The 27,563-nt window shown below is 46.6% G+C and overlaps 1 protein-coding gene and 5 non-coding genes across 10 annotated transcripts; 5 read left to right on the forward strand and 1 right to left on the reverse strand.

The window, feature by feature from the left end:
• Nucleotides 1–23: 23 nt before the first annotated feature.
• Nucleotides 24–27,505, reverse strand: SIRT4 (sirtuin 4). 5 transcript variants are annotated; one of them, XM_039504451.1, is made up of 6 exons: nucleotides 27,436–27,505; nucleotides 10,745–10,955; nucleotides 4,931–5,262; nucleotides 3,163–3,457; nucleotides 1,568–1,765; nucleotides 25–853 (listed from the first exon to the last, which is right to left on the reverse strand). In XM_039504451.1, the coding sequence occupies exons 3-5, from the start codon at nucleotides 5,248–5,250 to the stop codon at nucleotides 1,613–1,615; spliced, it is 768 nt and encodes a 255-aa protein (XP_039360385.1). In that variant the 5' UTR covers nucleotides 5,251–5,262; nucleotides 10,745–10,955; nucleotides 27,436–27,505; the 3' UTR covers nucleotides 25–853; nucleotides 1,568–1,612. The 5 variants fall into 5 exon arrangements, with proteins under 5 accessions (XP_039360383.1, XP_039360385.1, XP_039360387.1 ...); XM_039504453.1 differs by lacking the exon at nucleotides 27,436–27,505 and adding an exon at nucleotides 25,551–25,572; XM_039504452.1 differs by lacking the exon at nucleotides 27,436–27,505 and adding an exon at nucleotides 17,585–17,616.
• LOC120386526 lies at nucleotides 10,593–10,732 on the forward strand. Its single transcript, XR_005589763.1, has one exon. It is a non-coding gene; the product is annotated as a U4 spliceosomal RNA (small nuclear RNA).
• LOC120386525 lies at nucleotides 11,341–11,481 on the forward strand. The gene has a single exon (XR_005589762.1). It is a non-coding gene; the product is annotated as a U4 spliceosomal RNA (small nuclear RNA).
• Nucleotides 18,821–18,961, forward strand: LOC120386524. Its single transcript, XR_005589761.1, has one exon. It is a non-coding gene; the product is annotated as a U4 spliceosomal RNA (small nuclear RNA).
• On the forward strand, nucleotides 21,855–21,995 carry LOC120386523. The gene has a single exon (XR_005589760.1). It is a non-coding gene; the product is annotated as a U4 spliceosomal RNA (small nuclear RNA).
• Nucleotides 26,041–26,181, forward strand: LOC120386522. The gene has a single exon (XR_005589759.1). It is a non-coding gene; the product is annotated as a U4 spliceosomal RNA (small nuclear RNA).
• Nucleotides 27,506–27,563: the final 58 nt, after the last annotated feature.

The following is a 27,563-nucleotide window of genomic DNA, read 5'->3' on the forward strand; positions in this document are numbered from 1 at the left end:
TTTAATTACACACTGAAAATCTACTCCCAACTGTGCATTCCCGAGAAGGTAATAGTTTAGTTAGAAGCAGCTCTGGTCAGACTGATTCAGTGAAACTCCAGCAATATCCCAGTAATTATTTATTTTTTTTAAAAAAGGTTCAAATAGAATCCAGGCGTAGCTGCAAAATTGTACAGTACCTCCCTCTGGCCCAGTAATGTTCAGCCTTCTCCCTGCTAGAAGAAGAGGACTTGTTCAGCTGATAACCCACCCCTCAAAGAAGTCTCTCTCTGGAAAGCAGCTGCATTTAGCAGGTGCCCTTGTTCAACTTCTCTGCTGAAAACTTTTTTCTAGTACAGGTTCCTCCCAGCTCTGGAAGAGCAGAGTTCCAGCTTCACGGGGCCTGTCTTATACCGTCTCCTCTCACCTGTTTGTGACATTAGATCCCCCAGCTGTTAAAACCCTCTTCAACTCTGTGCTCTCCCTGCCCCCCCATTCCAATTTGTCTAATCCCTCCTCCAAGCTCCCCTTCCCCAACCCTCCTCCTGGTGCCAATTGTAAGAAAAGTGTCTTGGTTTGGAGATACAGAAGTCTGATCACCCTGTCCCAGCACCTTGCAGTGAAGGCAAAGCAGGCACGGTAGACTGTAGGGACAGGTAGGGCTGAGAGAATCTCATACCAGACGCTTCCCACCCTCCTGCTTCCAAGTAAATGGAGACCATGGTTCAGTGCAGGAAGCTGATCTGATTGGAACGGATGATGGTTTGCTGCCCTCTGCTGGTCTCATCAAAAGATGCACCTTTAGATCTCACCGCTGTTTGCCTCCTGGGTTGAAATAACCCCTCTTAAGAGATTGTGATGGGTCAATAAGCACCTGACAATATGAGGAAAAGAAATTGCTTTATGCTGATTATTATTTGTATTACCATAGGACCCAGATGGAACTTGATACTTTAAAAATCAGTGCCCAATTAGCTGTGTGTAATCCTACAAGGCAGTGTTTTTGTATTACCACATCCTGTAAACTTTGCACTAAAAATCACAATGCACAATGGGCCTTGGTGAGTCACTTTTTTTTAATGTCCTGACACCAAGTTTCAACAATGTGCTGATCAGCCACTTTGTGACCCTGTAGCTACTCCCTGGAGGCTTTCTGCTAACTGCCTTGTTAAAGTAACCATCTGATTGGAACCCAAAGAAACCAGAAAACTCAAGAATCAAGTCTGAAAATTCCTCTCACCCCGTTCTCTGGGAGGATTATCATCCTTGGAGCCATTCTCAAACCCAAAGAAGTCAATGGGAATTAAAGGTGCTGAGCACCTTTATTTAAATTAATTAATTTGTGGGCAGACAGCCTTCCCGATCAGGACTGCATCGGTCAGAGCTGAAACTACACGACCAAGTGTTGGCACCTGTTACTGGGATGGCTTTTTGGTTGGCTGATCTCAGTCCCTACCCTGCCAGAAGTGCTCAGCATTTGATGGGTGTACAAGGACCTCCTGCTGCTCAGTGGGTGTGACTGACAATCCCACATCAGCTTGTCACAGGTGAGGCTGGGGAGTTTACTCACCACGAAGAGGGTACTTACCTTGAGTGGGTGCAGGTCCCTAGCTCACTAACACTAGAAGCTGGGTCACCGTGGGACAATCAAAGGCAGCAACTCCCCACACCGGGAATTCAGTTTCATGGATGCAAAGTGATCTGACCTTGTGGGTCCAATATTAATGATCACAATTGGCAGTTTCTTCTCATGGGCAGCAAGTGCAAACCTGTAACCAGAGTACACCTGCAGAGATACAAAGGAACAAAGTGATGAGGAGCCTGGGCAGAGGGAGAGCTATAGAAAGTACCAGTCCGCATAGGCCATTGCCCAATGGTGGGACATGTTTGTTCCCTCTGGTGTATTTGCAGATACAGACTACACAGAAGAATGCTACATAAACTACTCTTCATTCAAGCACTAGATCCTTTCTTCAAACCTGCACAGGATGGGAGCAGCTGCTACTTAACTCCTAACAGGGGAAAGATTTTCAATATTGTGGAAAATATTCCCCCTTCAATGGGTGTTTGTGACTTTCTTTGCCACCCTTAGCTAGTTATGGTAGGGCCTTGCTTATATGCTTCCACCCTCGTGGCCTCTCTCCTCTGCCCATTTGGTCTTGTTGGTGAAGTCCGGGGATAAACGTGAGACCTTGATTGCTTCCAGGGACAGGATTATGACTTCACTTCAGGCTCAAGCAGCAGTTTGGCCCCAAGTATCCTGAAGAGGTGAGGATTGGAACTCAACAGCCTTGGCCTTACCCACTCACAGCAGCCCTTGAGACGTGTGTGTGCATTTTACATGCAAATTCTGTCCCAGACTCTTTCCCAGGTTAAGTGGTGGACTCAGAGTCAGGCTACATAACAGCAAAGGCAAGAAGTAGCTCAGGGAGAAAAAAAGATGGCAAAGCAAAGAAGGGGAGCTGCCCAGCAGGGCTGTTCCAGAAAGCAGGTGAAGGCTCTCTGCTCCCTCGTCTGCTTCAACTTTTTTCAGCAGTCTAATGAGGAATTCACTTGCAACTCTCTCTCCAGGCAGAGAACGCTCTATGTCAGTCTGCTTCCTGCAGGTCTCCAGCCTGGGTAATGTATAAGCCTTTCCACACTGGAGACAAAGTGATTTCAGGTTGCCATTCCCATAACGCTGGGCCTGAGAGGAATATGTTAGAAAATTCAAAGGAAAACTTGAAGTGGGGGTGAAGAGGGATTTTGCAGCACTTAGGGGTCCCATAACTTCCTGATATTTCACATTGGGCTTAATAGGGTGCTAAAGACAAAAAGTTTGGGCAAGAAAAGTTGAGACCGTGATCTTTGCAGGGCTAATCTGTATCTAAAGTCAGGCAGATAACAGGGCTACCTGGGCAACTGTGGAGATTAAGAAAGTATAGCTGGGATAGCAGAGGCACATCAGAGCAGTATCAGGGAAATGGCTAAGTCAGACTGGCACTGAAGTGAAAAGCACATTATAGGTTCCCCAAGGGATGGCTGTGAAGCCAGATTATAAAGACAGTAGAACAAAATACTAGGAAACTCTGGAGACTAGATTGAGATAAGAGGGATGGTGGTCCCAGATTATGGGACCAGGGACAATTGCAGAGACAGTAGCCCTGAAAAATAGGAATACAGACAGGAGAGATGAGCAGTTACCTGCAAAGAGGATCCTGCCACCAACATGGAATCTGATTCAGCCAGGCGCTTGTGCACAAAGTCCACTTTCTCCCGGCTAACTGTGTCCCCGAAGAACGTTACATCTGGCTTCAGGATCCCACCACATCTGCTGCAGGCCGGGACGCGGAAGTTATGCACCTGCTCCTCCGTGAGGAAGACATCCCCATCAGGGGCTACGCCATGTGCTTCAGCTGTCCAGGTGGGATTCAGCGCTTCAAAGCGCTTCTGAAGCTCAGAGCGGGGAGTTTGCTCTCCGCAGCCAAGGCAGAGAACCCTGAAACACAATTCATGGTCTTTCAAAGAGCCCCATCTCCTCTGGGCTGCAGCGATTCACTGAGCCAAAGATTTTAAGGCCATCTAATCTAATCATCATCTGACCTCCTGCATAATACAGACCTGAGAATGTTACCCAGTCATTCCTGCATGAAGTCTGGAAGGCACAATATGGCCCTCACAACTGTGTTTAACTATGACCCTGAAGGAAACTGCCCTATGGGAGCAGGTGGGTTCTAAAGAAATGTGATCTAAAGCAGTGCTTTTCAACCCATGGGGGTCCACACACTATATCTAAGATTTCCAAAGGGGTCTGCACCTCCATTCAAAATGTTTAAGGGTCCACAAATGAAAAAGGTTGAAAACCACTGCTCTAGAAAGTCAGAACCACTCAAGAAGAGATCTAAGGGTATGTCTTCAATGGCAACATGGCTGTGTACCTGTAGCACCAGCACTGGAAGAGAGCTCTCCCAGTGCTCTAAAAAGAGCACCCCCACGAGGGGAGTAGCTACCAGCACTGAAACTTGCCTCTCTTGGGTGGGGGTGTCTCTTCACACCCCAGAGTGAGAAAGTTTCAGTGCTGTAAAGTGGCAGTGCAGGCAAGGCCTAAGTCCTCTACCTACGTCCCACCTCCATCCTCTCTAGTGGGCAGGGGGGATTCATGGTTTTAGCACTGCTCTGAAATATCACCACAGGTTCAACTTCCAACAGCGTCAACTCAGCCCAGCATCCTTCCAAGGCAGATAAACTAGCTGCCATGCTGCTTACTGTGTGTGCAGATCTTTCCTACAGGGCTTTCGAACTTTGTGGTCCCATCTGCTCTGTCTAGACATTAAAGTACCTTGGGATCTTTTGGTAAGTGGCCTTGGCTAAAATTCCCCCTCCATTTCTGTGGTGCAGAGTGCTGCTCTCCCTCCCAAGAAGTGGCTGCACAGCAGTGGTGCTGTGTACATACAGTATGCAATGTCTGTGGCATGTACTAGCCTTGCTGCACTTGTTGTCTCCAAACAGGTCCAGCGTGTTGTGCTTCCAGCACAACACGCTGATTTCAGCCCCGTTTAACTTTCCCTGCACACTCATGGTTCCTGTTCCCCTTCTTACCCTCACTGAGAGGACTCTAGATATGACAAAGAAGGAGAAGCTCCTAATTGTAACAGACTAAAGGGGAAACGAGTCAAACAGTGATGCACAAAAGGTGTGTGAAATGTGGGAGCATCTGGGCATAAGATGTTCTGCCCCTTGAACAGCATCTGTGGATTAGCCACCCTCCCACCATAGCATAGCAACTCTGTGCTCATCTCCCCCGCAGCCAAGCAGCACCTTTTATGTTGTCTCACCTGTATAGTAACATGACATCTCTAATTCTTTACATAATTCCTTGTGGCCCCCCATAACACCACACCCATTCGTAAGCTACCCTCCCACCCATAAGATGGTACTTGTGCATTAACCATCTTTTCCCTAACCCTAGTACCTGTGTGTGCAGCCATGCAATTCCATCACCCGCTGACTCCCGGCCTTGGTATGCAGGGCATCCACGTTCTGGGTCACCAGCCAGTGCAGCTTTCCTAGCTTCTCCCAGTTTCTTAAGGCCAGGTGCGCTGCGTTAGGCTGGTGAGAGGAGAACTGGGGCCAGCCCACAAAGTTCCTTGCCCAGTACCTCTGGCGGGCACTGGCACTGCGAACAAACTCAGCATGCTGGATGGGTCGCTTGTCCGTCCTGGCATAAAGCCCCACCCCTTCTGAGCGGTAGTCTGGGATCCCGGATTCGGTGGAAATTCCAGCGCCGGTCATTACCAACAGCCTCTGGGAATGAGAAACAAAGCGCTGCAGTGCCTCCACTTCCACAGCATCTGGAGGAGGGCTGGCTGGCACAAAAGCCAGGTTTGGAGAGGCCTTGGCCACGGAGTGAGATCTGTAATGGTGGAGCCCGAGGGCTCTGCAACCTTCCGGCACCTTCAAAGCACAGTATATGCTCATCTAGGATCCAAGGTGAATATATGGCAGTTAAACCTTAGAACACAGAGCTCTTCCTTAAGTACAAGGTTACTTTTTCTTTGGCTATTGTGAGGAATTCACGATGTTGATAATGATACTTTGTCCTTCTCCTCTGCTTTCTAGTCAACAATCCCAAATCACTTTGGACACGTTAATTAATTAAACAGCACCTGCGAGGAAAGCATTATTAGCCTCCTTTTCCAGCTAGAGAAACTGAGGCATAGAGAGGAGAAGTAACTTTCCCATGGTCATGCACTGAGTCAGTGGTAGAGCTGGGAGACACCAGAACTCCTGACTCCCAGTCCTGTTCCCTACTCACAGGTCTCACCCTTCCTCCTGGGTTGACAGGCAGCTCCCCCCTGCAAGTGGGCAAACTTGGAAGAGATGGGGCCAGTTCCTCACATTTTATGACTTTTTTAAAGGGACACCAAGGCAGGGGAAAGTCAGAATCTATCTAACGCATGGCTTTACACTGGGTTGCAGTTGGACAGCGTCCCTTTCAGGCACATGTGTTGGGAATCAAGACTGGCAGTGGAGAGACAGGGTAAGAGAAACCCAGGGATGTCAAGCCCATCTCCACTGGCCTTGCCTGGTTTGGGAGCCCAGTTTCTCCTCAGGTGGGACCTTTGCTCTGCTGCTCTCAGTGCAGAGTTTTCTCCAAATTGGATGGGGAGCAGCGCACACAGAAGCAGCATCACACGGAGCAAAGCCCTCACCACAGCAGCAACCCCTATCTTCAGAACCCCTCCCCACAGATGATGCCCCTCCTCACCACTGGCCTCTGATGAGGGGAAGGTAGAGATGACTTGCCTTGTTGTCGATAGAGGCCCTACTGGAAAAGATTCCTTCAGCATCTCACCCTTTTGGGTAGGAGCGTATGGAGCCTCTGGCTGTTACAGAGCCTGGCAAAACAGGCCTTGAATTGGTGGGGGAGTTTGCAACCTAAGCTGCCTACCAAGCCAGTCGCCATGTTGGGCACCATCCCCCTCAGTATGAGCAAGTGGGGAGGCAGGAATGGGGCCTCTCTCTGCTGCTTCTCTAACAGCGGCGAGGTTCAGTGTGTCTCTGAGCTGCTGCTCCCTTACAGGGGTCTGGAGGGAACCAGGAACAGAGGGGCCCAGTGTAGGAGGAGCAGCTGGGCGATGGAGGCCGACAAAGGGGCCGCAGAGTGGCCCACAAACAGTAGGGGACAGCATTAAATGACTGAGGGGAGAATGGATTTTGGAGAGCCAGCAATGTAAATTGGCTGGGGGAAGGAGAATTGATCTGGGGACAGGAGAGGCATTGATTGCTTTGGCGATAGGGTTGGGAAAGAGTCAAAGAGCGTAGAGGAGAAATGACACAAGGAGAGACATTTGATCACCCTATTTTCAGGAGATTTTTGTCCACTCTGTAATTTCCCTGTGTACAAACATCATTTAAAAAAATAAAACAATGGAAGGGATGAACTATCTGGAGACAAGAGGATAGACAACAGGGAGAGAATTTGTAATTCACACTAAACACCAAATATATCAGCTTAGGCCAGCATGGGATCCTAAAATGAAGAGCCTGATTTGCAAAGGTAGGTGCTGCGTGCCAGTTACAGGCAATGGATGTTGCAGCTGCCCAGCATCATTGAAAGTTTGACCACTTTCTTAGGTACCTAAGTATGGATTTAGGTACCTAATTTTAGGCACCTACATCTGAAAAGTTTGGCCTGGATTTTTCAAGGTATTAGGCCTTGCCCCACTCAGCATTGCAAGGCCTCAGGCCCAGCCCCTCAGAGGTTTTGGGCGCCTAACTCCCATTGAGTTCACATCTACCCAACTGGGCCCCGCAAGCAATATAGGTGAAGAAATAACTAATTTGTGAATCCTGAAGGGGCCTAGGTGTGAATTAGGCGCTAAGCTGCTGGACAGGGTCAGGACTGAGGCAGCTGACCCCAGGCCCAGCCACCAAAATGTAGGTGCATCAGAAACGTAGGCACCTAGAGAGATTAGGCACCCACAGGCTTAAGCAGCAGCTGAGCAGGGATTTTGTGAGTGCTAGTGGCACCTAAATATTGGATGTAGGTGCCTGAATTGGCAATTAGGCATTTAATGGCTACGCTATAGCCACTACTGTGGCACAGCTGTGGCCCTGCTGCTGTGATGATGTAGCGTAGACACTTCTTACATCGACGGAAGGGGTTTTACTGATGATGTAGGTAATCCATCTCTCTGAGAGGAAGTAGCTCAGTCTACCTAGCCATGTCCGCACTGGGTGTTAGGTGAACCTAACTACGGGGCTCAGGGCGCAAAAATTTTCACAACACACCTAGGTCGGCCGAAGTTTTAGGCACAGACCAGGCCTCAGGCTGACCTGTAAATCCCTCCCATAAATGTGTTTACAAATCTGGGACCTACAGCTGAATTTTTTAAAGAGATTTAGGCGGTTAAACAAGCAGATAGGCACACGGGCCCAGAGCCCCAAAGGTATTTACGGATTTCAATGGGAGTTAGATGCCTGAATACCTCAGAGGACATTTTCAAAGATTCAGCCCTGGTGCCACCTAACCCATCTAGGTGCATAAATTCCCACCAGTCAACGTTTCCAAAGGAGCCTAAGGGCTGCTACCATTTTGCAGCTAAAGAGCTGCTCTGAGCCCTAGCACAAGCTTGAAGCCCCAGAAGCTCTGCCCCAGAACTGGGATTTTTTAATTAATTGGAGGAATGTCTATCTTGCCAACAGGGCCTGATCCTGTAGGTGTACTCTGAGCATGCCTGAGTCCTGTCAGACCCTGCAGCAGGAGGGCCGGATGGTGGCCACCAATAGGTGGAGGGGTGGCCAGTACAGCACCTGCACAAAAGAGAGCGAGAGACCCAGGGAAATGTAGGGTGAGGCGAGGTAAGAGAGGGATGAAGTATGAATGGGGTGGAAAGCAGGGGGTTAGGTGCTAGGGCACAGGCTTCCTAAGCAGATGACCTGGTTTAGATGCCTAACTCCAGGAGAAGGTTCGTGGCTGGGGATCCTAAGTGGACAGAGGCACCTTTCTCTGGCCCATCAGCTGATCGGCCCGAGTCAGACCGTTAGATGCTTAAGCCCCTCTCCTCTGCCTGCCCCACCCCCTGGCATTTTACTCCTGGATAGCTTAGGTGGTTCCTGCTCAGTTCTGAAAATTTTACTTCCTGGTCAGCGTCTGAAAATCCCTTTCTCAGGTGCTTAACTATCTCCATGCTCTTGGGCCACCTAGGGGGTTAGTCATTGCTCAGCTGAGCAATACAAACATCCCTTTAAAAATCTGGTCCTAACTAGAGAAGCCATTTTTGAAAATGGACGTAACTGTTTAAGGGCATGTCTACACTTAAAACGCTGCGTCGGCACAGCTGCAGTGCTTTAATGATGATTCTCTAAGCTGACGGGAGAAAGCGCTTCCTTCAGCATAGTTAATCCATCTCCCTGAGAAGCGGTAGACGCTCTCCTGCCAACATAATACTGTCTACACTAGGGGTTAGGTTGGTATAAGTGGATTTTTCACACCCCGAATAGTGTAGTTATACCAATATAGGTCTGTAGTGAAGACCAGACCTAAGTCACTTAGGCCCAGATTCTCAAAGATTTTAGGTGCCTAAAATCAATAGAGCTGAAGAGAAGCCGGTGACACAATCTTTAATAAGGGACTGACATGATGAGAGCAGTGGGAATGGACACTTGTTTATGCATCAGCATATTGGTCAGACTGGAAGGGCGCAAGATGAGAGGTAGAGAGTCTGCAGTGGTATAGGTGGGAGATGACAGTAAGTAGCAAAAACCAAGGGGAAGGGATGTACAGTATTGGAGAAATGTGGTGAAAGATGAAAGAGAAACATTTTGTGACAAGCAATACTGGAGGGTGAGGGAGGCTAAATGTAAAGAAGGAAATATTTAATGAAGAAAAGAAATACACTTGAAAAACAGGACTTTTTACTTTAAAAATATGACTCTTAACGTCAATGCTTTCTAGTCCACAAAATAATTAAAAATCATTTTCCATTTCACTCTCCTGACAAGTCCCACATTTACAGTTCTTCGTTTCCCCTGCTACAGTTGCAAAAAATACTAACATTTCACACACGGTCTATAAACTACTACGGAGACAGATCAGATCAGCATTACAGCAGGAAAGAGGCAGCATCTGAAGATAACCCCTGACTCCAAAGATCTCTACAACACCCAGCTTAGCCATACCTCCGTTTCTATAAAACATGCATATTAACGAGAAAAATAAAACAGAAAAAATAAAGCCCTTGTTAAACCAGCAAAAAATTCTATAAGCATTTGCAATTTCACCTCTCATGTTATCGTAGTGCCTGACCTTCAGAGAAGACAAAAAGGCTGCTGAAACAGAGAACTCTGGGAAATGTAGTTCACAAAAAAACTAAAAGGAAAACTACAAATCCCACAATTCAAAGAGCACACGTGTTGAAAAACTGAGCAAAGGAAAAAAGCAAGATTTCAAAACACCAGAGAAACCAATCATATAGTCCTTTCTCTCACAGTCTAGGGGGAGAAATTCACATGAGTACTAGAGACAGAGTTTAGCAGTACTTAGCTTATTACACTTAATTTAGCAGATCTATACTGGCATTATATTTTAATTCCTGGATGCCTCAGTTGCATGGGAGTTGTGCTCCCCTCTGGCCTGCTGTGCCCTTCTTCTCAGTCTCTCCCCAGGTATTCAGTGGCCTTACTGAGCTGCAAGGAGCTTTGGGCTGCCTTCCCATCCTCCAAGCTGTCTGGAAGGTCTAAGGGGGTGTTTCTTGGCATTGGTTGCTGTGATGCTGATGGTATTGGCAGTGGAGGAGAAATGGATGAGCTTCCCCGTGAACATGCCTGAGCTCTGGGAGAGGCTGCTGCCCATGTGGATTTTTTGGGAGACAGGAAGGGGACAGGAAGCTGGGGTTGCCAAGAGGGTGACAGGCAGGCTAATTAGTATAATCAGGCCCATGATGTCCTGTGACTAGACTGGGGAAAAAGACTGACATGGGGCAGCCTTATGGGTTTTTTTCAGGGGGTCAGCTCCTGCAGCAAGAGAGGCTCCCAGTGGAATAGCTGTGCCATCCAGTGTGAGCTAAGCAAGTGGTTCACCCCATGCTCTAAAGCAGGTAGCCAGCAAGGGTCACATGGTCTATAGTTTCAGCTTTGTGCAGTGGTCGTTTGTAGCCTCTGAGGTTCAGCTGAGGCATGGTTATTGCTATTTGAAAACTTTTCCCAACATCCCATCTTGAGAGCTTGAATTACAGCTGTAATGGGTAATTTTTGGCAGCCTTTGTAGAAGCTGACTTCTTACCTAAGTGAAAAAAAAAAGATGAGATGAAAGTTCTTGGGAAGGTTCCTTCTTTGTTTTATCTCCTTTTGTCTGAGTTCTCTACATTTCTTACTGGGGTTCTTTGTGGTGTTTCTGGTTTGTTGAGGTGGGAATAAACATTGGTCTTGTCTTAGATCTGTGGTGGTTTATTCTGTGTTCCTGAGGCGATTGTTTTCCTTTTTTGGTGCTCTTTCTAATGAAAGAATGAAAGTTGTATGAGATAGATCAAATTGTAAATGATCCAGTATGATGTTAATTTGATAATTTACATTCGGGTCCTTTTCTAATACAGTAGTCTAATCTTTTTTCCCTCGGCATTATACAGGGTCAATACAATTAGCTAATTAGCATAAAATATCCCAGAATGCTTCAGTATCTCTTCTTGTCTTTAAATTGTTACTAACATTAGGGAAAGTCAAAGTCCGTGTAAATATCTTATTCCTTAATTATAACAGAGGTGGGTTTACATTGACCTGATGAAGGAAAGTTTTCAGGGCATTTTGAGGTCTAGTGAAAACTCCCTTTAACCGGAAGAGTGATCAGATTTTAGTGGCATGAAAGAGTGGTGTACTTTCTCTAGCTTTGCGCAGTGGCAGTATCATAACCAATGAAGTTAATCTGAGGTGTGATTATTGCTAATTGAAAACTTTTCCCAATACCCTGCTGTGTTGATTTGAAATATAGTTGGCACTAGCAATTTTTGATAGTCTTCTGTGAGACTGATATGATTGTTTTAAAAAATCAGATTTTAATTGTGGGTGTTTTTATTGATGAACATCTTCATAGCTTTTGAAGTGTATGTGAGTTTTGTGTGGATCTAGCTGTGGCTGATGCTACTGCTTGTTGTTTTAATTGACAGGTGTTTTTTCTCTTTTTTTTTTCCCCTACCCTTCTTATTGGGGGAAATCATTGCCTGTTACTAGTAAGTACTGCTGAATAACTGTGTGTAGGGAATGTTGTTTATTTAATCAGTAAATGTTTCTTGATAGTTCGGTTTTTGGCCCCTCTCATAAGGAGCCCTGTAGTGAGTGGGGTTATGGAATAGCTTCCCAGTGCAGTACCCACAGGGCATTGTGGCAGGGGCAGTGAACTCTGGGTATGAATGTCTTCGGTCTGAGTGACCCTGAGTATTAATAGATACTCACCTAGAGTGGAGGATATTACTCCGAGTCCTCAGATCTTCTGCTGCAGAGATTAGTGTTTCATAGCAATGGAGCAAAGCTACAACTATGTATTAATGTCCCTGAGCACTCGGTGCATGGGGCTCTTCACCCTTCAGACCCCACTTTGCATACTCAGAGAAAGGCACCAGCCAAATCCCCCTGGCTCCCAGCCTTGTATCTCAGGAATATACCATCCTGCTCTTCTCAGGACCCTGTCTTGAGCAATGCAAGTTTATTAATTGCTTCTCCACTTTGTCAATGGAAAGTAGATATACACCAGCCTTTGTAACCTGAGCAGATTTACCTAGCACTTCAGTCAAACTCACCAGTAAGCATAAACATTAAAATACATTAATTGATTACAAAAGATAGATGTTAAGTGATTATAAGTGATAGGCAAAAATTGGAGTAGTTACCAAAGGAAAATAAAAGATAAACACACAGTCTAAATTCTCAACCTTATTAGACTAGGCAATATCTAGACTAAGCAGTTTTTCTCATCCCACTGGATATTGCAGGTTGGATACAGTCCTTCATATGCAGGCTCTCCCTGTTAGCCTGGAGGCCAATCTCCTCAGCTCCAGCGTTCGCATTGCCTTCAGTGTAGGTGGAAGAAGAGACAGGACAAACCAAGTGGTCTCTGTCCCCTATTTTATATCCTCAGTCCATGTGCTTGGAGAACACAAGTCCAGGCATGTCTGGTGGGCATTGCTGAGTCACCAGCAATGTTGAGCAATTCTCCTGGGGTGGCCTTGTGCATGTGAGTCCTTGCATTGTAGCTCCCTTGCTGGAAAATGTTGCTGTTCATGGTTGGTCAACACCCGCCTGGGCATTGGTTACCTCCCTTGTCCTTGTCTCTGGGGATCTAATATCTGGGCAATTCCCCAACTCACAACATATTTTAGGGACAGCCATACAACACAATCTCATAACTTCAGATGCACTAATGCAGGGGTTCTCAACCTTCATTGCACCACAACCCCCTTCTGACATCAAAAATTACTACACGACCCCAGGAGGGGGGACCAACCAAAGTCAAAGCCTGAGCCCTGCTACCCTGGGCAGGGGAGCAAAGCTGAACCCCAAAGGCTTCAGCCCCAACTGGGGGCCTGTCACCTGCACCCCGCCACCCAGGGATGAAGCCCTTAGGCTTTGGCCCCAGGCAGTGAGGCTTGAACTTTGGCTTTGGCCCCAGCATACTTAACACCAACCTTGGTGATCCCATTAAAATGGGTTTGCGACCTACTTTGGGATCCCAACCCACAGTCTGAGAACCACTGCGCTAATTACATATATCTATTTAGCTAGAACAATGGCGTTCAGCAGAGCATAGCCTTTCCCACGATACCTTACATGCCATGCTTTATATGAAATACCACAATTCTATATAAATGAGGAATATGGGGTTTACAGGGCGCTCCCCTGAGGTGTAGAGTGTCAAACCAGGGTTAAGCAAAAGTGCTGTGGGGTTCTTCCCATGATAGGCAAGCTGCTCCTGGAGGCCTGAGGTACATGGAAGTTCTGCTCCCCTTTTTGTACCATAGCCTATCTTCTCAGCCTCTCCACAAGTGGTCACCGGCGTTACTGAGGCCACAAGAAGCTTTGGGCTGCCTTTGTCTTCTCCAGTCTGGAAGAATCTAATGGGATGTTTCTTGGCATTGGTCCTGTAAGAGAACAGGACAGTTGCTGTGATGCTGATGATATGGGCAGGGGGAGGAAAAATGGGTAAGATCTCCTCCTGAGGATGCCTGAGTCCTGGGAGAGGCTGCCACACATATGGAACTTCTTGTAGAAAGGAAGAGGACAGGAGGATAGGGCTGCAAAGAGGGTAACTGGCTAATTAGCATAATAAGGCCCATGATGCCCTGCGACCAGATTGGGGAAAAAGGCTGACATGAGGCAGACTTGTGGTTTTTTTTCCCCGCAGGATTAAGTCCTGCAGCAAGAGAGGCTCATGGTCGAATAGCTGCTGGCAGCTTCATCCAGAGTGAGCTAGGCAGGCAGTTAGTTCACTGAGGTGTGATTATTGCTAATTGAAAACTTTTCCTAATGCCATGCCTTGATAGTTTGAAATATAGTTGCTGATGGCAATTTTTGGCAATCTCTGTGGAGGCTGACTTTTTACCTGAGTGAAAAACAAGTAAGATGAGGAAGTTTCTCTGAGAGGCTATGTTCTTTCTTAGTTTTCTTTTCTTTTCTCTGCGATTCTTGAATTTGTCACCAGGCTTCTATGGTGTATTTATGATATATTGGAGCAGGAATAAATACTGATCTTGTCTTAAAACTCTGGTGGTTTAATCTGTGTGCCTGAGGAGCTCTGCTATTTTCCTTTTCTGATGTTTTGGGGAGGCTTGGTCTCCAGAGCTGGGAAGCACAGACTCCCTGAATTCTTAAAGTGAGTCCTGTGCTCACTTGCTTCAAAAAGCATGACTGGACCCTGAAGGTGAAAGGGCACCATATAAGGTGCCCCTCAACAAGGCAGACAAGATAGTTCGGCAGCTGGTGAAGAATTGGCTGTTCCTTCCCCAGAGAGCCAGCAACAAGCTGGTCTACATCACCCCCAGGCATGGCAGTGCCAACAACCCCTGCATGGGAGACCTGTGCGACATCGTGGTGCTCACCCACGCCTTCCGCCTGCTGACATGTCCTGACGCCATGGTAAGGAACATCGCAGCGAACACCCTGCATGATGTGATAAAGAAGCAGATCGTCAGAGCACTCTCCAATCAAGACATTGCCACCTTCCTGAGCGGCGAATTCAGATGGGACGGGTGTGACATTGCTTCACTGTGGTCCCGCACTCGCAACGCCACGCAACACCCTGGGGAAGCACGTCAGCTGCTGCTGGGTGTGGTGCAAGGAGTGCCAGGAGCTGGGAGTCCTGGTGCCGCAGATCAGGTCCCACAACACAATCATTACCCCGAGCACCAGGGCCATGCTGGAGAGGAACCTGAAGACCGCCATCCACTTACTGTACGTGGAAACCCTGAAGTGTAAACCGGACCAGGGTAAAGCCTGCGAGTTGACCAGCAAGTGGGCATCAGCAACCACTTCCTCGCCAGGGGCAGCTTCATCTGTTTCGCTGACCATGCCCAGCTCAACTGCATCCAGCTCAGCAGAGCCGTCTGCCACAAAAACCGAGACAAGGGTTGCAGGAAGTGCGGCTACTCAAACGAGACCCTGCCCCACGTCCTGTGCAGCTGCAAACCCCACTCCAGAGCCTGGCAGATGCACCACAACACCATCCAGAACTGCCTGGTGAAAGCAATCGCACCACGCCTGGGGAAGGTCGCCATGAACTGCACCATCCCCAGTACCGACAGCGAGCTGCAACCTGACATCAACCCCTGCAAGGAGTGTGTGCTGCGGACCTGCGGGATTGGTCGATGCTACACTCGGCTCATGAGGCGCCTCATGGTCTCAGACACCATCCGATGGTCCAGGGACATCTACACCAAACACATCACTGGCCACCGACAGAATCAGGAGGCGTGAGCCAGAGCAGCATTGTGCATCGACTACTAGAAAGGTACCAAGAGACTTTGTCCATTGGACCATATGAACTGGAACCATAAACTCACGGAACGTTAAATCTCACCAAATGAGGGTCAATCCATCCTCATCATCGTATCCACTCATTATACTCCACACCTAAACATAGCTATCATATGAACAACATACCCTCATATCTCAATGTCTGTACTTTGACCTGTTAACCTTTTCCCCCAATTGGGGATATTTCAGATTATGTATTCCTTATGCTATTTTATCTTAAACAAAACTTCACACCCCTTGATAATCTGTACGTTATTCCCTGATAACCAGAAACTTCTATGCTTAAACTCTGTACTGTTCACTTTTTCTTTTTTTAAACATCACCTTCATAAATGTTTCTTCCCTTCTTTCCAGTGCGAACAAGACAGAGGAATGGGAGGAGAATCAGTCCACACGGCTAAACCAGAAGCCCTGGCAACTGTAGTTGTGAAGACCAAAAGTTAACTGAGTTCAAAAAAGAATTAGCTAAATTCCTGGAGGAGAGGTCCATTAATGGCTATTAGCTCAGATGGTCAGGGATGCACCCCTTTAGGTTTAGGGTTTAGGCTTGGTGCTACTCATGGTGTCTGGATTTAGGTGGCTCTGTGAACACACATTAGTAGATAATTTAGGGTGGTTTATCAATGGAAACAGGCACGTTGGGACTTCAGATGCTTATAGGATTTGGCAGCAGCTGAGCATGGGGTCAGAGGATCTTTTTACTTAGGTGCTTAAAGTAGAAGTCAGAAGCCTAAGTTCCTTTGTGGATCTAGCCCTAAATGTATCTTTGGGCACCTAAATACCTTTAATAAAGAGGGTCCCTTTATCAATCCCCTATTTTTCATCCAGAGCATTAAATCTGTGTATAATGCCTGGGAAATTAACCTGTAAATCACTTCCAAATTAAGAGTTATAAATGTTTCAGATAATAAATAAAATTATTTATTGTTTCCAATTAGCATTATCAAGATTAATTAATCAATCCAATTCTATTAAAATTTAATCTTTTGAAAGGGGTGGCTCGAAAATAGAATTTGGCCCAGTGGTCACTAAACTTTAAAAATGAAAGTCCATTTATATGTTACATAACAGTAACAAGTAATATTGATGCTGTCATTAATGCAGCTTCTACCCATGCAGTTTTACACAGATCCTAGAGGACTCACTCGCTGTGTTACATGTCTGTGTTGTGTGATCTACTTGTTGCAGATGGTGCGTGCATATGAAACAAATGTGAACAAATGTGTAGCCAGCAATTACTGTTTTCTTCTGCTTCCACAACTTTTAAATGTTGAAGTTGGTACAATAACAAATCATATTGTTTGCATCTAAATGGGGGCTATTCCCCAATAGAAGATTAGCAATGAAAAAATAAAGTGTATGAGAAAGATCAAACAGCTGCATTGCAGCAAATTTAATGTTCCCACATTTACAGAGGTTGGATACAATAGGTCTAGAGAGTGTTTCTTATGGCCTTTTGCAGTTTCTTGAGCCAATTAGCATGAGATCCCAGGATCTTTTGTTATAAAGGTAATAGAGTTTAGAAAATTGAAAAGTCTCTATAAAGGTTTCAGTACATCATTCTACCTGAATATAAACAAGATTTTCCTTCCTACTCTGGCTATATTAGAAACTCACTCTAGCCACTTTCTGAGCATGGTAAAGTTGAAAGACTTTAAAGACTTTAAAAGGTTATTTTTGTGTAGTGGTGCTATAGCCTGAGAGGTTAGGGGAAGGTGTGATTATTGTTATTTGGAAACCCTTCCTGTATTGATTTGAAATATAGTGTGTACTAGTAATTTTGGAAGGTCTTTTTTAGACAGTGGGTGCAGTTTAGTGGTAGTTTTAGAACTGAAGCAATGTATTTTCTTTTAAAGTGCATGACTCTGAAGACGGAATTGTAAGAAAGTGTCTGAAGATTTGCGTTAGAATGTTTATTAATATGTGAAGGTGTTAGTCTGGGTAACTAAGCTTTTTTTCTGTTCTAATTGGTGGTTTCCGTAAATAGGCTGTGATGGGGGGGATTGGAATGAGGAGATATTCCGCGCAATTTTCTTTGTTCTCATCTCACTATTTGTATGAAGGCAGGAGTGGGAGTTAACTCGATGGGCATGTCTACACTTACCTCTGGAGTGATCGATCCAGCGGGGTCGATTTATCTTGTCTAGTGAAGATGCAGTAAATTGACTGCCAAGTGCTCTCCTGTGGACTCCAGTACTCCACTGGAGTGAGAAGTGTAGGCAGAGTCGATGGGGAAGCAGTAGCAGTCGACCTGCCGCAGTGAAGACACTGTGATAAGTAGTTCTAAGTTCGTCGACTTCAGCTATGCTATTTTCATAGCTGAAGTTGCGTAACTTAGACTGATTTAGCTTGCCCTGCCCCCCCTAGTGTAGACCAGGCCTAAGTTTCCTGGTTTGAGAAGTGGGAGTGGAGGAGATGGGAGTTAATGATATATTTTGTGAGAGAGGGAGTGGAAATCATTTGTTTTTGTTTTTTTAAAGGGAGGCCGTGGCTTCCCATTATTTTAATTTTTCCTGGCAAGGAGAATTTAACTCTGGTTGTCATAGGTGCTGAAAATAGAAGTGGTTGAGGTGGTTTCCATTATATACAGGGTTTACAGTTTTGTTCAATGTCCTTCAGAACCCCTACTATAAAAATTGCTCCAGCACCCTTGCTGGTTATTGATGTTTGCTAGGTGGAAAGAGTAACCAAGAATATAAATATGGGGAAAATTTACTAAATTATCACTTCCAGTTGAGCCAGGTGTTTTGCTATTGCTAATAAAGTTTACAATTTTTTTTTTGGTTAATCGGTTGAGAATCTGAACCGAGATATATGTGTGTGTTTTAAGCAGTTAATGAAGCAACTTTAAAGTATTTTTCATTTAAGAGTAGTATTCTCCCAGACTTCCTTGGAGTCTAAATTAAAATTTCTCCCAATAACAAATTGGCTGTAACCTGAATGAGAAATATTTTCAAATGAAAGAGTGAAAAATTGTATCAGATAGATCAAACTGCAAATAATACAGAATTACATTAACTTAATAATTGACATTGGGGTCTTTTTCTAATACAGTAGTCTAAGCTTTTTTCCTCGGCATTTTATAGGGGCAATACAATTAGCTAATTAGCATAAAATAGTCCAGAATGCTTCAGTATCTCTTCTTGTGTTTAAATTGGTAATAAAATTAGGGAAAGTCAAAGTCTATGTAAATATCTTATTGCTTAATTATAAAAGAGGTGGGTTTACATTGACCTGATGGAGGAAAGTTTTCAGGGCATTTTGAGGGCTAGTGAAAACTCCCTTTAATCTGAAAGAATGATCAGATTTTAGTGGCTTGTAAAATTGGAAGGTTTTCTTTAGCTTTGCGCAGTGGCAGTATCATAACCAATGAAGTTAATCTGAGGTGTGGTTATTGCTAGTTGAAAACTTTTCCCAATACTCTGCTGTGTTGATTTGAAATATAGTTAACACTAGCAATTTTTGATAGTCTCCTGAGAGACTGAAAGGTGGTTGTAAAATCAGATTTTAATTTATGGTGTTTGTTATTGATGAGTATATTCAGAACTTTTGAAGTGTATGAGTTGAGTTGGTTTAGGTGCTAATGATACTACTGTACATTGTTTTAACTAACAGGCTTTCTTCTCTTATTTTTTTCCTACCATTCCTATTGGAGTAAATCATTGCCTGTTAATGAGTGCTGCTTAATAACTGTATGTAGGGAATGTTCTATTTAATCAGTAAATGTCTCTTGATAATTCAGCTTTTGGCCCCTTTTGCTGGTATGCCAGGCTTCTAAAGAGCCCTGTACTGAGAGGGCTTAAGGTATGGCTTCCCAGTGCTTTGTGGTGGGGGCAGTGAAGATAAGCACACAGTCTAAATTCTTAGACTAGGCAATATCTGGACTAAGCAGTTTTTTCTCATTCCACTGAATATTGCAGGTTGTGTACAGTCTTTCATATGCAGGCTTGCCCTGTTAGCCTGGGGACCAGTCTCTTCAGCTCCGGTGTTCTCATTGCCTTTAGCGTAGATGGGAGAAGAGACAGGACAACCCATGTGGCCTCTGTTCCCTATTTTATATCCTCGTAGCATGTGCTTGGAGAACACAAGTCCAGATATGTCTGGTGGGCCTTGCTGAGGCACCAGGCAAGGTTAAGCAGTTCCCCAGGACTGGCCTTGTGCAAGTGAGTCCTTGCATTGTAACTCCCTTGCCGGACAATGGTTGTTCAACACCCACCCGGGCGTTGGTTACCTCCCTTGTCCTGGTCTCTGGGGATCTAATATCTGGGCAATTCCCCAACTCACAACATATTTTAGTGATATCCATACAATACAACCTCATAACTTCATATGTACTAATGATATATATATTTAGATACAAAAATGGCGTTCAGCAGATCGTAGCCTTTCCCATGATACCTTATGTGGCATGCTTTATATGAAATACCACAATTATACATTAAAGATGAATATGGGGTTTACAGGGCATTCCTCCCGGAGGTTTAGAGTGTCAAACCAGGGTTGAGCAAAAGTGCTGTGTGGGAGAAGAAACAGTGGCAGTATGTGATGCTCTGTACCCTGGGAGGGGACACCCTACACCCCCATGTTCATCTTTATAAAATAATTTTATGATATCCAATGCAAAGTTTGTCATGTTGGGTGTCTTTGGAAGGCTCATGATGCACTAAGCATGGTTGTGACAGTGATGTTATAGTAATTCTTATAGTAATGTTATAGTAAGTGTATAGGTTATAATTTCATGTACATAGTTATGAGGCTGAAAATGTATCCTCATGGCTTAAAGCAAGCCCATGCAAAAACTCTCCAAGAACAGAGAAGCAGTTCACACCTCGTCAGGGCATTGATGGGACAAGCCCACCCAGACTCACAGGAACAATGGACACTGGTTTAGGCAGCAATAAAATAAGCGGTTAAGGCGTTGAGGGAATCATCCCCTTCCTTTAGGCAGTTTGGGACTGCAATGAGGTGATGCTCACCTGACTCTGAAGGTGAGAGGGCAAAGCCAGGAGGGAAGAAAGGACACAATAAAAGGGAGAGACATTTTGCCATGCTCTTTCTCCCACCTACATCTAGAGATACCACTGTCACCAAGTGACTGAACCACTGGTCAAAGGGGAGAGCCTGGCTGAAGAACCAGCCTGTGGTGAGAAGCATCTAAGTTTGTAAGGACACTGAAAGTGTTAACATCATCTTAGAATGCATTTTGCTTTTATTTAATTTGACCAAATCTGACTTGTTATGCTTTGACTTATAATCACTTAAATCTACCTTTAGAGTTAATAAATCTGTTTGTTTATTCTACCTGAAGCAGTGCATTTGGTTTGCAGTGTGTCAGAGACTCTGCTTAGGAGAACAAGCTTGGTACATATCAATTTCTTTGTTAAATTGACAAACTTATATAAGTTTGCAGCTTCCAGTGGGCATAACTGGACACTGCAAGACGGAGGTTCCTAGTGTTGTTTCTGGGACCGGAGATTGGCTAGTATAATTTGCTTGCAAGTAGCTGAGAGCAGCTTACATGCCAGAGGCTGTGAGTGAACAGCCCAGGAGTGGGGGTTCTAACAGCAGAGCAGGGTAGGGTTGGCTCACAGAGTCAAGGATTGGCGTGGCCTAGCAGATCACTGGTTCAGACAACACCGGGGGAATGTCACACAGTGTTATAGTCTGTGAGGTTCAATTGAGGCATAACTTTTCCGAAACCCCTGCCTTGATAGCTTGAAATATAGCTGTTGTTGGCAATTTTTGGTAGTCTCTGTGACAGCTGACTTTTTGCCTGAGTGAAAAACAGATAAGGTGAAGATGATTTTCTGGGAGTCTAGGTTCGTTCGTTCTTTCTTTATTTCCTTTCCTCTGGGCTTTCTGAATTTCTTACTGGGTTTCTGTGGGAGTATTTCTGATATATTGGAGCAGGAATAAACATTGGTCTTGTCTTAAAGCTGTGGTTGTTTAGTCTGTGTTCCTGAGGAACTTGTTTTCCTTTTCTGGTGCTCTTTCTAATGAAATAATGAAAGTTGTATGAAATAGGTCAAATTGTAAATGATCCAGTATGATGTTAATACAATAATTTACATTGGGGTCTTTTTCCACTAGTCTCAACTTTTTTCCTTGCCTTCGTATTTTATAGGGTCAATACAATTAGCTAATTAGCATAAAATACCCCAGAATGTTTCAGTATCTCTTGTCTTTAAATTGGTAATAAAATTATGTAAAGTCAAAATCTGTGTAAATATCTTATTGCTTAATTATAACAGAGGTACATTTACATTGACCTGATGGAGGAAAGTTTTCAGGGCATTTTGAGTGCTAGTGAAAACTCCCTTTAATCTGAAGAGTGATCAGATTTTAGTGGCATGAAAGATTGGTGTACTTTCTTTAACTTTGCGCAGTGGCAGTATCATAGCCAATGAAGTTAATCTGAGGTGTGATTATTGCTAGTTGAAAACTTTTCCCAATGCCCTGCTGTGTTGATTTGAAATATAGTTAACACTAGCAATTTTTGGCAGTCTCCTATGAGGCTGATATGGTGGTTGTAAAATCAGATTTTAATTGTGGGTGTTTATTATTGATGAACATCTTCATAGCTTTTGAAGTGTATGTGAGTTTTGAGTGGATCTAGCTGTGGCTGATGCTACTGCTTGTTGTTTTAATTGACAGGTGTTTTTTTCTCTTTTTTTTTCCCCTACCCTTCTTATTGGGGGAAATCATTGCCTGTTACTAGTAAGTACTGCTGAATAACTGTGTGTAGGGAATGTTGTTTATTTAATGTTTCTTGATAATTCAGTTTTTGGCCCTTCTCATAAGGAGCCCTGTAGTGAGTGGGGTTATGGAATAGCTTCCCAGTGCAGTACCCACAGGGCATTGTGGCAGGGGCAGTGAACTCTGGGTATGAATGTCTCCAGGCTGGGTTACCCTGAGTATTAATAGATACTCACTGCGGAGTGGAGGCTATTACTCCGAGTCCTCAGATCTTCTGCCGCGGAGATTAGTGTTTCATAGCAATGGAGGAGAGCTACAACTCCATAGTAATGTCCCCGAGCACTCGGTTGGCGCATGGGGCTCTCCACTCTTTAGACCTCTCTGCACACACTCCATGAGGTGGGAGCAGCCTTACCGTCCGCCTCTCCGGTTTTCCTTGAGCAGGTCCTGCGAGAGGTGCTCCCCGACCACCCCTGACCCCAAGCCTTCTGGATCTTTTCATCTAGCCCCTGTCCTGGGAGCCTCCCTGGTTCCCTCCCTTCCATAATCCAAGCCAGCTTCGCGCCCTGCAGTTTGCTTCCAAACTGCACCAAGGGAACAACTTTACGTGCTTGTGCTCCACACGTTTCACTTCCTCACCCTCGTGTCCTGCTCCGATACCAAGTGATGGGAGTTTCTACCACCTATAGAGGCTGAGGAACCTCAGTGTGCCAGCCTCTATTTCACCCTGGTCCCACGCTCCGTCAGGGATATCAGTTGGTGGCTCCTTCATGGAGCTGGGAGCACGGGCCTGTATCTAACATGATTCACCCCCATCCCCAACCACTGCCCCTTTTGTGGCATGAGGGAGAAGCTGGCACATGCCTATCTAGAATGTGCCAGGTTGCAGCTCCTATTCTGGCTCCTCTGGAACCTCCTGTTGAGGTTATGGCTGCACTTTTCCCCACACCTTTTCATATTCGCACACTGTTTCCATGTTGCCACAAAGTCGCGAGACCTCCTCCTCAACCTCCTCCTAGCACTGGCCAAAGTGGCCATCTACAACACAGGGAGGACGATGCTGGACGAGGGGGTGATCTGTGACTGTGGGGCCTATTTCCGTTCCTCCCTTGTTTCACACATCCGGGCAGAGTTCCTCTGGGTGGCATCCACTGGCTCCCTAGACAGCTTTGAGGAACAGTGGACTCTGTCAAGGGTTCTGTGCTCAGTGTTCCCCTCTGGATCCCTACTTCAGAATCTATGACCTTGAACTTGAGATACAGCCATCATTATCAATCTTTGGTAGTCTCTCTGGAGGCTGGCTTTCTTGCCTGATTAAAAAAACTGATGAGGTGAAGATTCTTGTGTAGGTTTCTACTTAGATTTGTCTCCTTTTCTCTTGGCTCTCTAAATTTCTCACTGGGGTTCTCCGTAGTGTTTCTGGTTTGTTGCGGGAGGAATAAATGCTGGCCCTTGTCTCAAATCTGTAGTGGTTTAGTCTGAGGAGCTCTGCTGCCTTCCTTTTCTGGTGCTCTGTGTGGTTTGGAGGGGCATTTTCTCGAGAGCTGGGGAGTGCAGACTCTGTGAATTCTTAAAGTGAGTCCTGTGCTCACTCACTTGAAAGAGCATAACTGGCCCCTGAAGGTGAAAGGGCAGCCATATAATATTCCCTTCTTTCCAGTGACAGAGAGACAGAGGAATGGGAGGTGAATCAGGCCACATGGTTAAAGCAGAGGCCCCGGCTGCCTGAGTTGTGAAGACCAAAAGTATAACTGAGTTACAAAAATAATTAGTAAATTTCCTGGAGGAAAAGTCCATCAGTGGCTATTAGCCAAGATGGTCAAGGATGCACCCCATGCTGTGGGTGTCATTAAACCTTTGACTGCCAGAAGCTGGGACTGGACGGGATGGATCACAATAAATTGCCCTGTTCTGTTCATTCCTTCTGAAGCATTTAGCACCAGCCTGTCATAAGACAGGATACTAAGCTAGAAGGACCATTTGTCTGACCCAGTATGGCCATTCTTATGAGCTATTCCTTTTAACTGGAAGCAAGTAGACGGTGGTATGTCACTGGGAATAGCCAGGAGTGGCCAGGTGTGATGGATGCAACCTGGGACTGACTGCTGTGTCCCCTTAACTCTGGGTTGTCTCTCACAATGCCTTATTGGTGACAAGCAGCAACCCCCAGTGCTTTACCACTGAGTATGACTGCATGTGGAGCCCCATATCCATCTAGATTGCATGAATGCTCCCAGAGCCACTCATGAATCATACAGAGAAAGGAACTAGACTAATCCCCGCCCCCCCGGCTCCCAGCTTTGTATCTCAGGAATATACCATCCTGCACTGCTCAAGACCTTTCTTGAGCAATGCAAGTTTAATTGCTTCTCCACTTTGTCAATGGAAAGTAGATATACACCTGCCTTTGTAACCTGAGCAGATTTACCTAGCACTTCAGTCAAAACTCACCAGTAAGTGTTATAGAGGGCAAACAATTCATGAGTCCACCCTGCATAAGCTTTATACAGGCTAAAATTGATTTGGGGTTTGGACCCCATTGGGATTTGGGCATCTGAGTGTTAAAGACAGGAACACTTCTCAAGCTGCTTTCAATTAAGCCTACAGCTGTTGGGGGACATGGTTCAGACATGGGTCTGGGTTTGCAGCAGGCTAGTGGGTCTGTCTCAAACCACTGAAGTCCCAAGCTGCCAGGGCAGGAAAGCAGGGGCAGAAGTAGTCTTGCCACATCAGGTGGCAGTCCCCAAGGGGGTTTCTGTGATCCAACCAGTCACAGGTGCCTACCTGTTTCAGCACTGCGCTGTGCCCCAGAAGTGGCCAGCAGTGGGTTTGGCTTCTAGGCAGGGGGGCCCTGCCCCAATTACTGGCGCTACACTCCCATTGGCAGGGAACTGATGGGGGCAGTACTTGTGGGTGATGGCCACACTGTGCCACTTGCGCACCTCCACCTACGAACCGGACCTGCTGCTGGTTGCTTCCAGGGCACAGCATGCTCTGTGGTGCCAGGACAGGCAGGAAGCCTGCCTCTGCACCCTGGCTGTGCTGCTGACTGGGAGCCGCCAGATGTAAGTCTGTGCCCCAACCCCATGCCCCAGCCCTGAGCTCCTCCAACCCAGAACCCCTTTCTGCACCCCAAACTGTTCACGCAAGCGCTCGGATCCCCTCCTGCACCCCAACACCCTGCCCCAGCCCTAAGCCCCCCAAACCCAGAACCCCTTCCTGAGCCCCAAATCCCTCATGTTCAGCCATGCCCCCAACCCTGTGCCCCAGGCAAGAGCCCTGAACCCCTCCTGCACCCCAGCCCCCTGTCCCAGACCAGAGCCCCCTCCCACACCCTGAACCCCTCATTCCCAGCCCCACCTTGCAGCCCTTACCGGAGCCAGTACCACACCCCAAACCCCTCATCCTCAGCTCCTTTGGCTCATGAGCATCAACAATTTTCTTCAAAATTGAAAACCACTGGTTTAGTCCGTGTTCCTGAGGTGCTTGTTTTTCCTTTTCTGGTGCTCTTTCTAATGAAAGTTGTGTGAAAGAGATCAAGCTGTGAACGATCCAGTATGACGTTAATTTAATAATTTACATTTTTTTCCCTCGCCACGGCATTTTATAGGGTCAATATAATTGGCTAATTAGCATAAAATATCCCAGAATGCTTCAGTATCTCTTCTTGTCTTGAATTTGGTAATAAAATTAGTGACAGTCAAAGTCTGTGTAAATTTCTTATTGCTTAATTATAATAGAGATAGGTTTACATTAACCTGCTGGAGGAAAGTTTCCGGGGCATATTGAGGGCTGGTGAAAACTCCCTTTAACCGAAAGGAGTGATCAGATTTTAGTGGTTTGTAAAATCAGAAAGTTTTCTTTAGCTTTGCGCAGTGGCAGTATCGTAGCCAATGAGGTTAATCCGAGGCGCGATTATTGCTAGTTGAAAACTTTTCCCAATACCCCGCCGTGACGACTTGAAATACAGTCGGCATTGGCAATTTTTGACAGTCTCATGTGAGACTGATATTGTTGTAATAAAATAAGAGTTTGCTTTCTTGGTGTTTATTGTAACAGGTTTTTAAGTATATTTGGGTTTTGAGTGTCACTAATGGCAGGTGATGTTATTTTAACTAGCAAAGTGTTCAGTGGTTTTTTTTGCTGTTTCCTCTAGGGTAAATTATGATCTGTACTGCGGGAAGGGAATGTTTTGTTTGTTTAACCAGTAAACATCTCTTGGTAATTCAGTTTTTAGCTCCCTTCCAGATACAGCTGTCTCATAGGAGTCCCTGTACGGTATGGCTTCCCAGGGTATCCATCGTGGTGGGGGCAGTGAACTCCGGGTATCAATGTCTTCGGGCCGGGTGACCCGAGTATTAACCCTCTACTCGTGGCGGAGCGGAGGATATTACTTTGAGTACTCGGGTCTTCCGCCGCGCCGCGGGGATTAGTGTTGTGTACAGTAGAGCAGAGCTACAACTTGTGATGCTCCCCGCGCAGAAGGGTTGAGGGACCCAGGGGAGGGGAGGGAAAGGGAGGAGGAGGCCCTCAGCGGCTCGTCCCCCGCCCCGGGTAACGGATGGGGGGGGGTCTCCCAGCGGCTCGTCCCCCGCCCCGGGTAACGGATGGGGGGTAACGGATGGGGATAACGGATGGGGTAACGGATGGGGTAACGGATGGGGCTCGTCCCCCGCCCGGGTAACGGATGGCTCGTCCCCGCCCCGGGTAACGAATGGGGGGGGTCTCCCACCGGCTCTTCCCCCGCCCCGGGTAACGGATGGTGGAAGGGGCTCTCAGCGGCTCGTCCCCCGCCCCGGGTAACGGATGGGGGGGGGCTCTCAGGGGCTCGTCCCCCGCCCCGGGTAACGGATGGGGGGGCTCTCAGCGGCTCGTCCCCCGCCCCGGGTAACGGATGGGGGGGGGCTCTCAGGGGCTCGTCCCCCGCCCCGGGTAACGGATGGGGGGGCTCTCAGGGGCTCGTCCCCCGCCCCGGGTAACGGATGGGGGGGGCTCTCAGCGGCTCCTCCGCCGCCCCGGGTAATGGATCGGGGGGGCCCTCAGCGGTTCGTCCCCCGCCCCAGGAAACGGATGCGGGGGACGCTCCGCAGCGGCTTGTCTCCCGGTCGGACGGAAGTGAGGCTGTTCCCTCAGGCTGGCACAGGCGCGCCGCCCTTGCCCCCGCGCCACTGTCCAGCAGGCTGACAAGCCAGGAAGCGGCGGCTCCCATTTCCCGGCCGCCGCCATTTTCCTCGTCCCATTCCCCAGTGCCTTCCTCACTGGTTTCCCGCCTTCTCCCTCCTCGGAAGCGGGAGTACAGCGGTTGACTCCGCCTCAGGCAGGCTCCAGCTTGGTGACGTAAATGTCTAATTTGCATAGAAACTCCCAGGGTTCTCTGCGGCGATCTG

The sequence above is a fragment of the Mauremys reevesii genome, linkage group 18 (genome assembly GCF_016161935.1).
Source record: "Mauremys reevesii isolate NIE-2019 linkage group 18, ASM1616193v1, whole genome shotgun sequence".
NCBI lineage: Eukaryota > Metazoa > Chordata > Testudines > Geoemydidae > Mauremys > Mauremys reevesii.

What these genes read in the sequence shown, in the direction of transcription:
- SIRT4 (XM_039504449.1), bottom strand. Translation starts at nt 5,436, where the DNA reads ATGAGCATATACTGTGCTTTGAAGGTGCCGGAAGGTTGCAGAGCCCTC. An exon ending in TTGCATGGCTGCACACACAG is followed by an intron (nt 3,458 to 4,930) that starts GTACTAGGGTTA and finishes ATTGTGTTTCAG; the next exon opens with GGTTCTCTGCCTTGGCTGCG. An exon ending in TGGCAGGATCCTCTTTGCAG is followed by an intron (nt 1,766 to 3,162) that starts GTAACTGCTCAT and finishes GTATCTCTGCAG; the next exon opens with GTGTACTCTGGTTACAGGTT.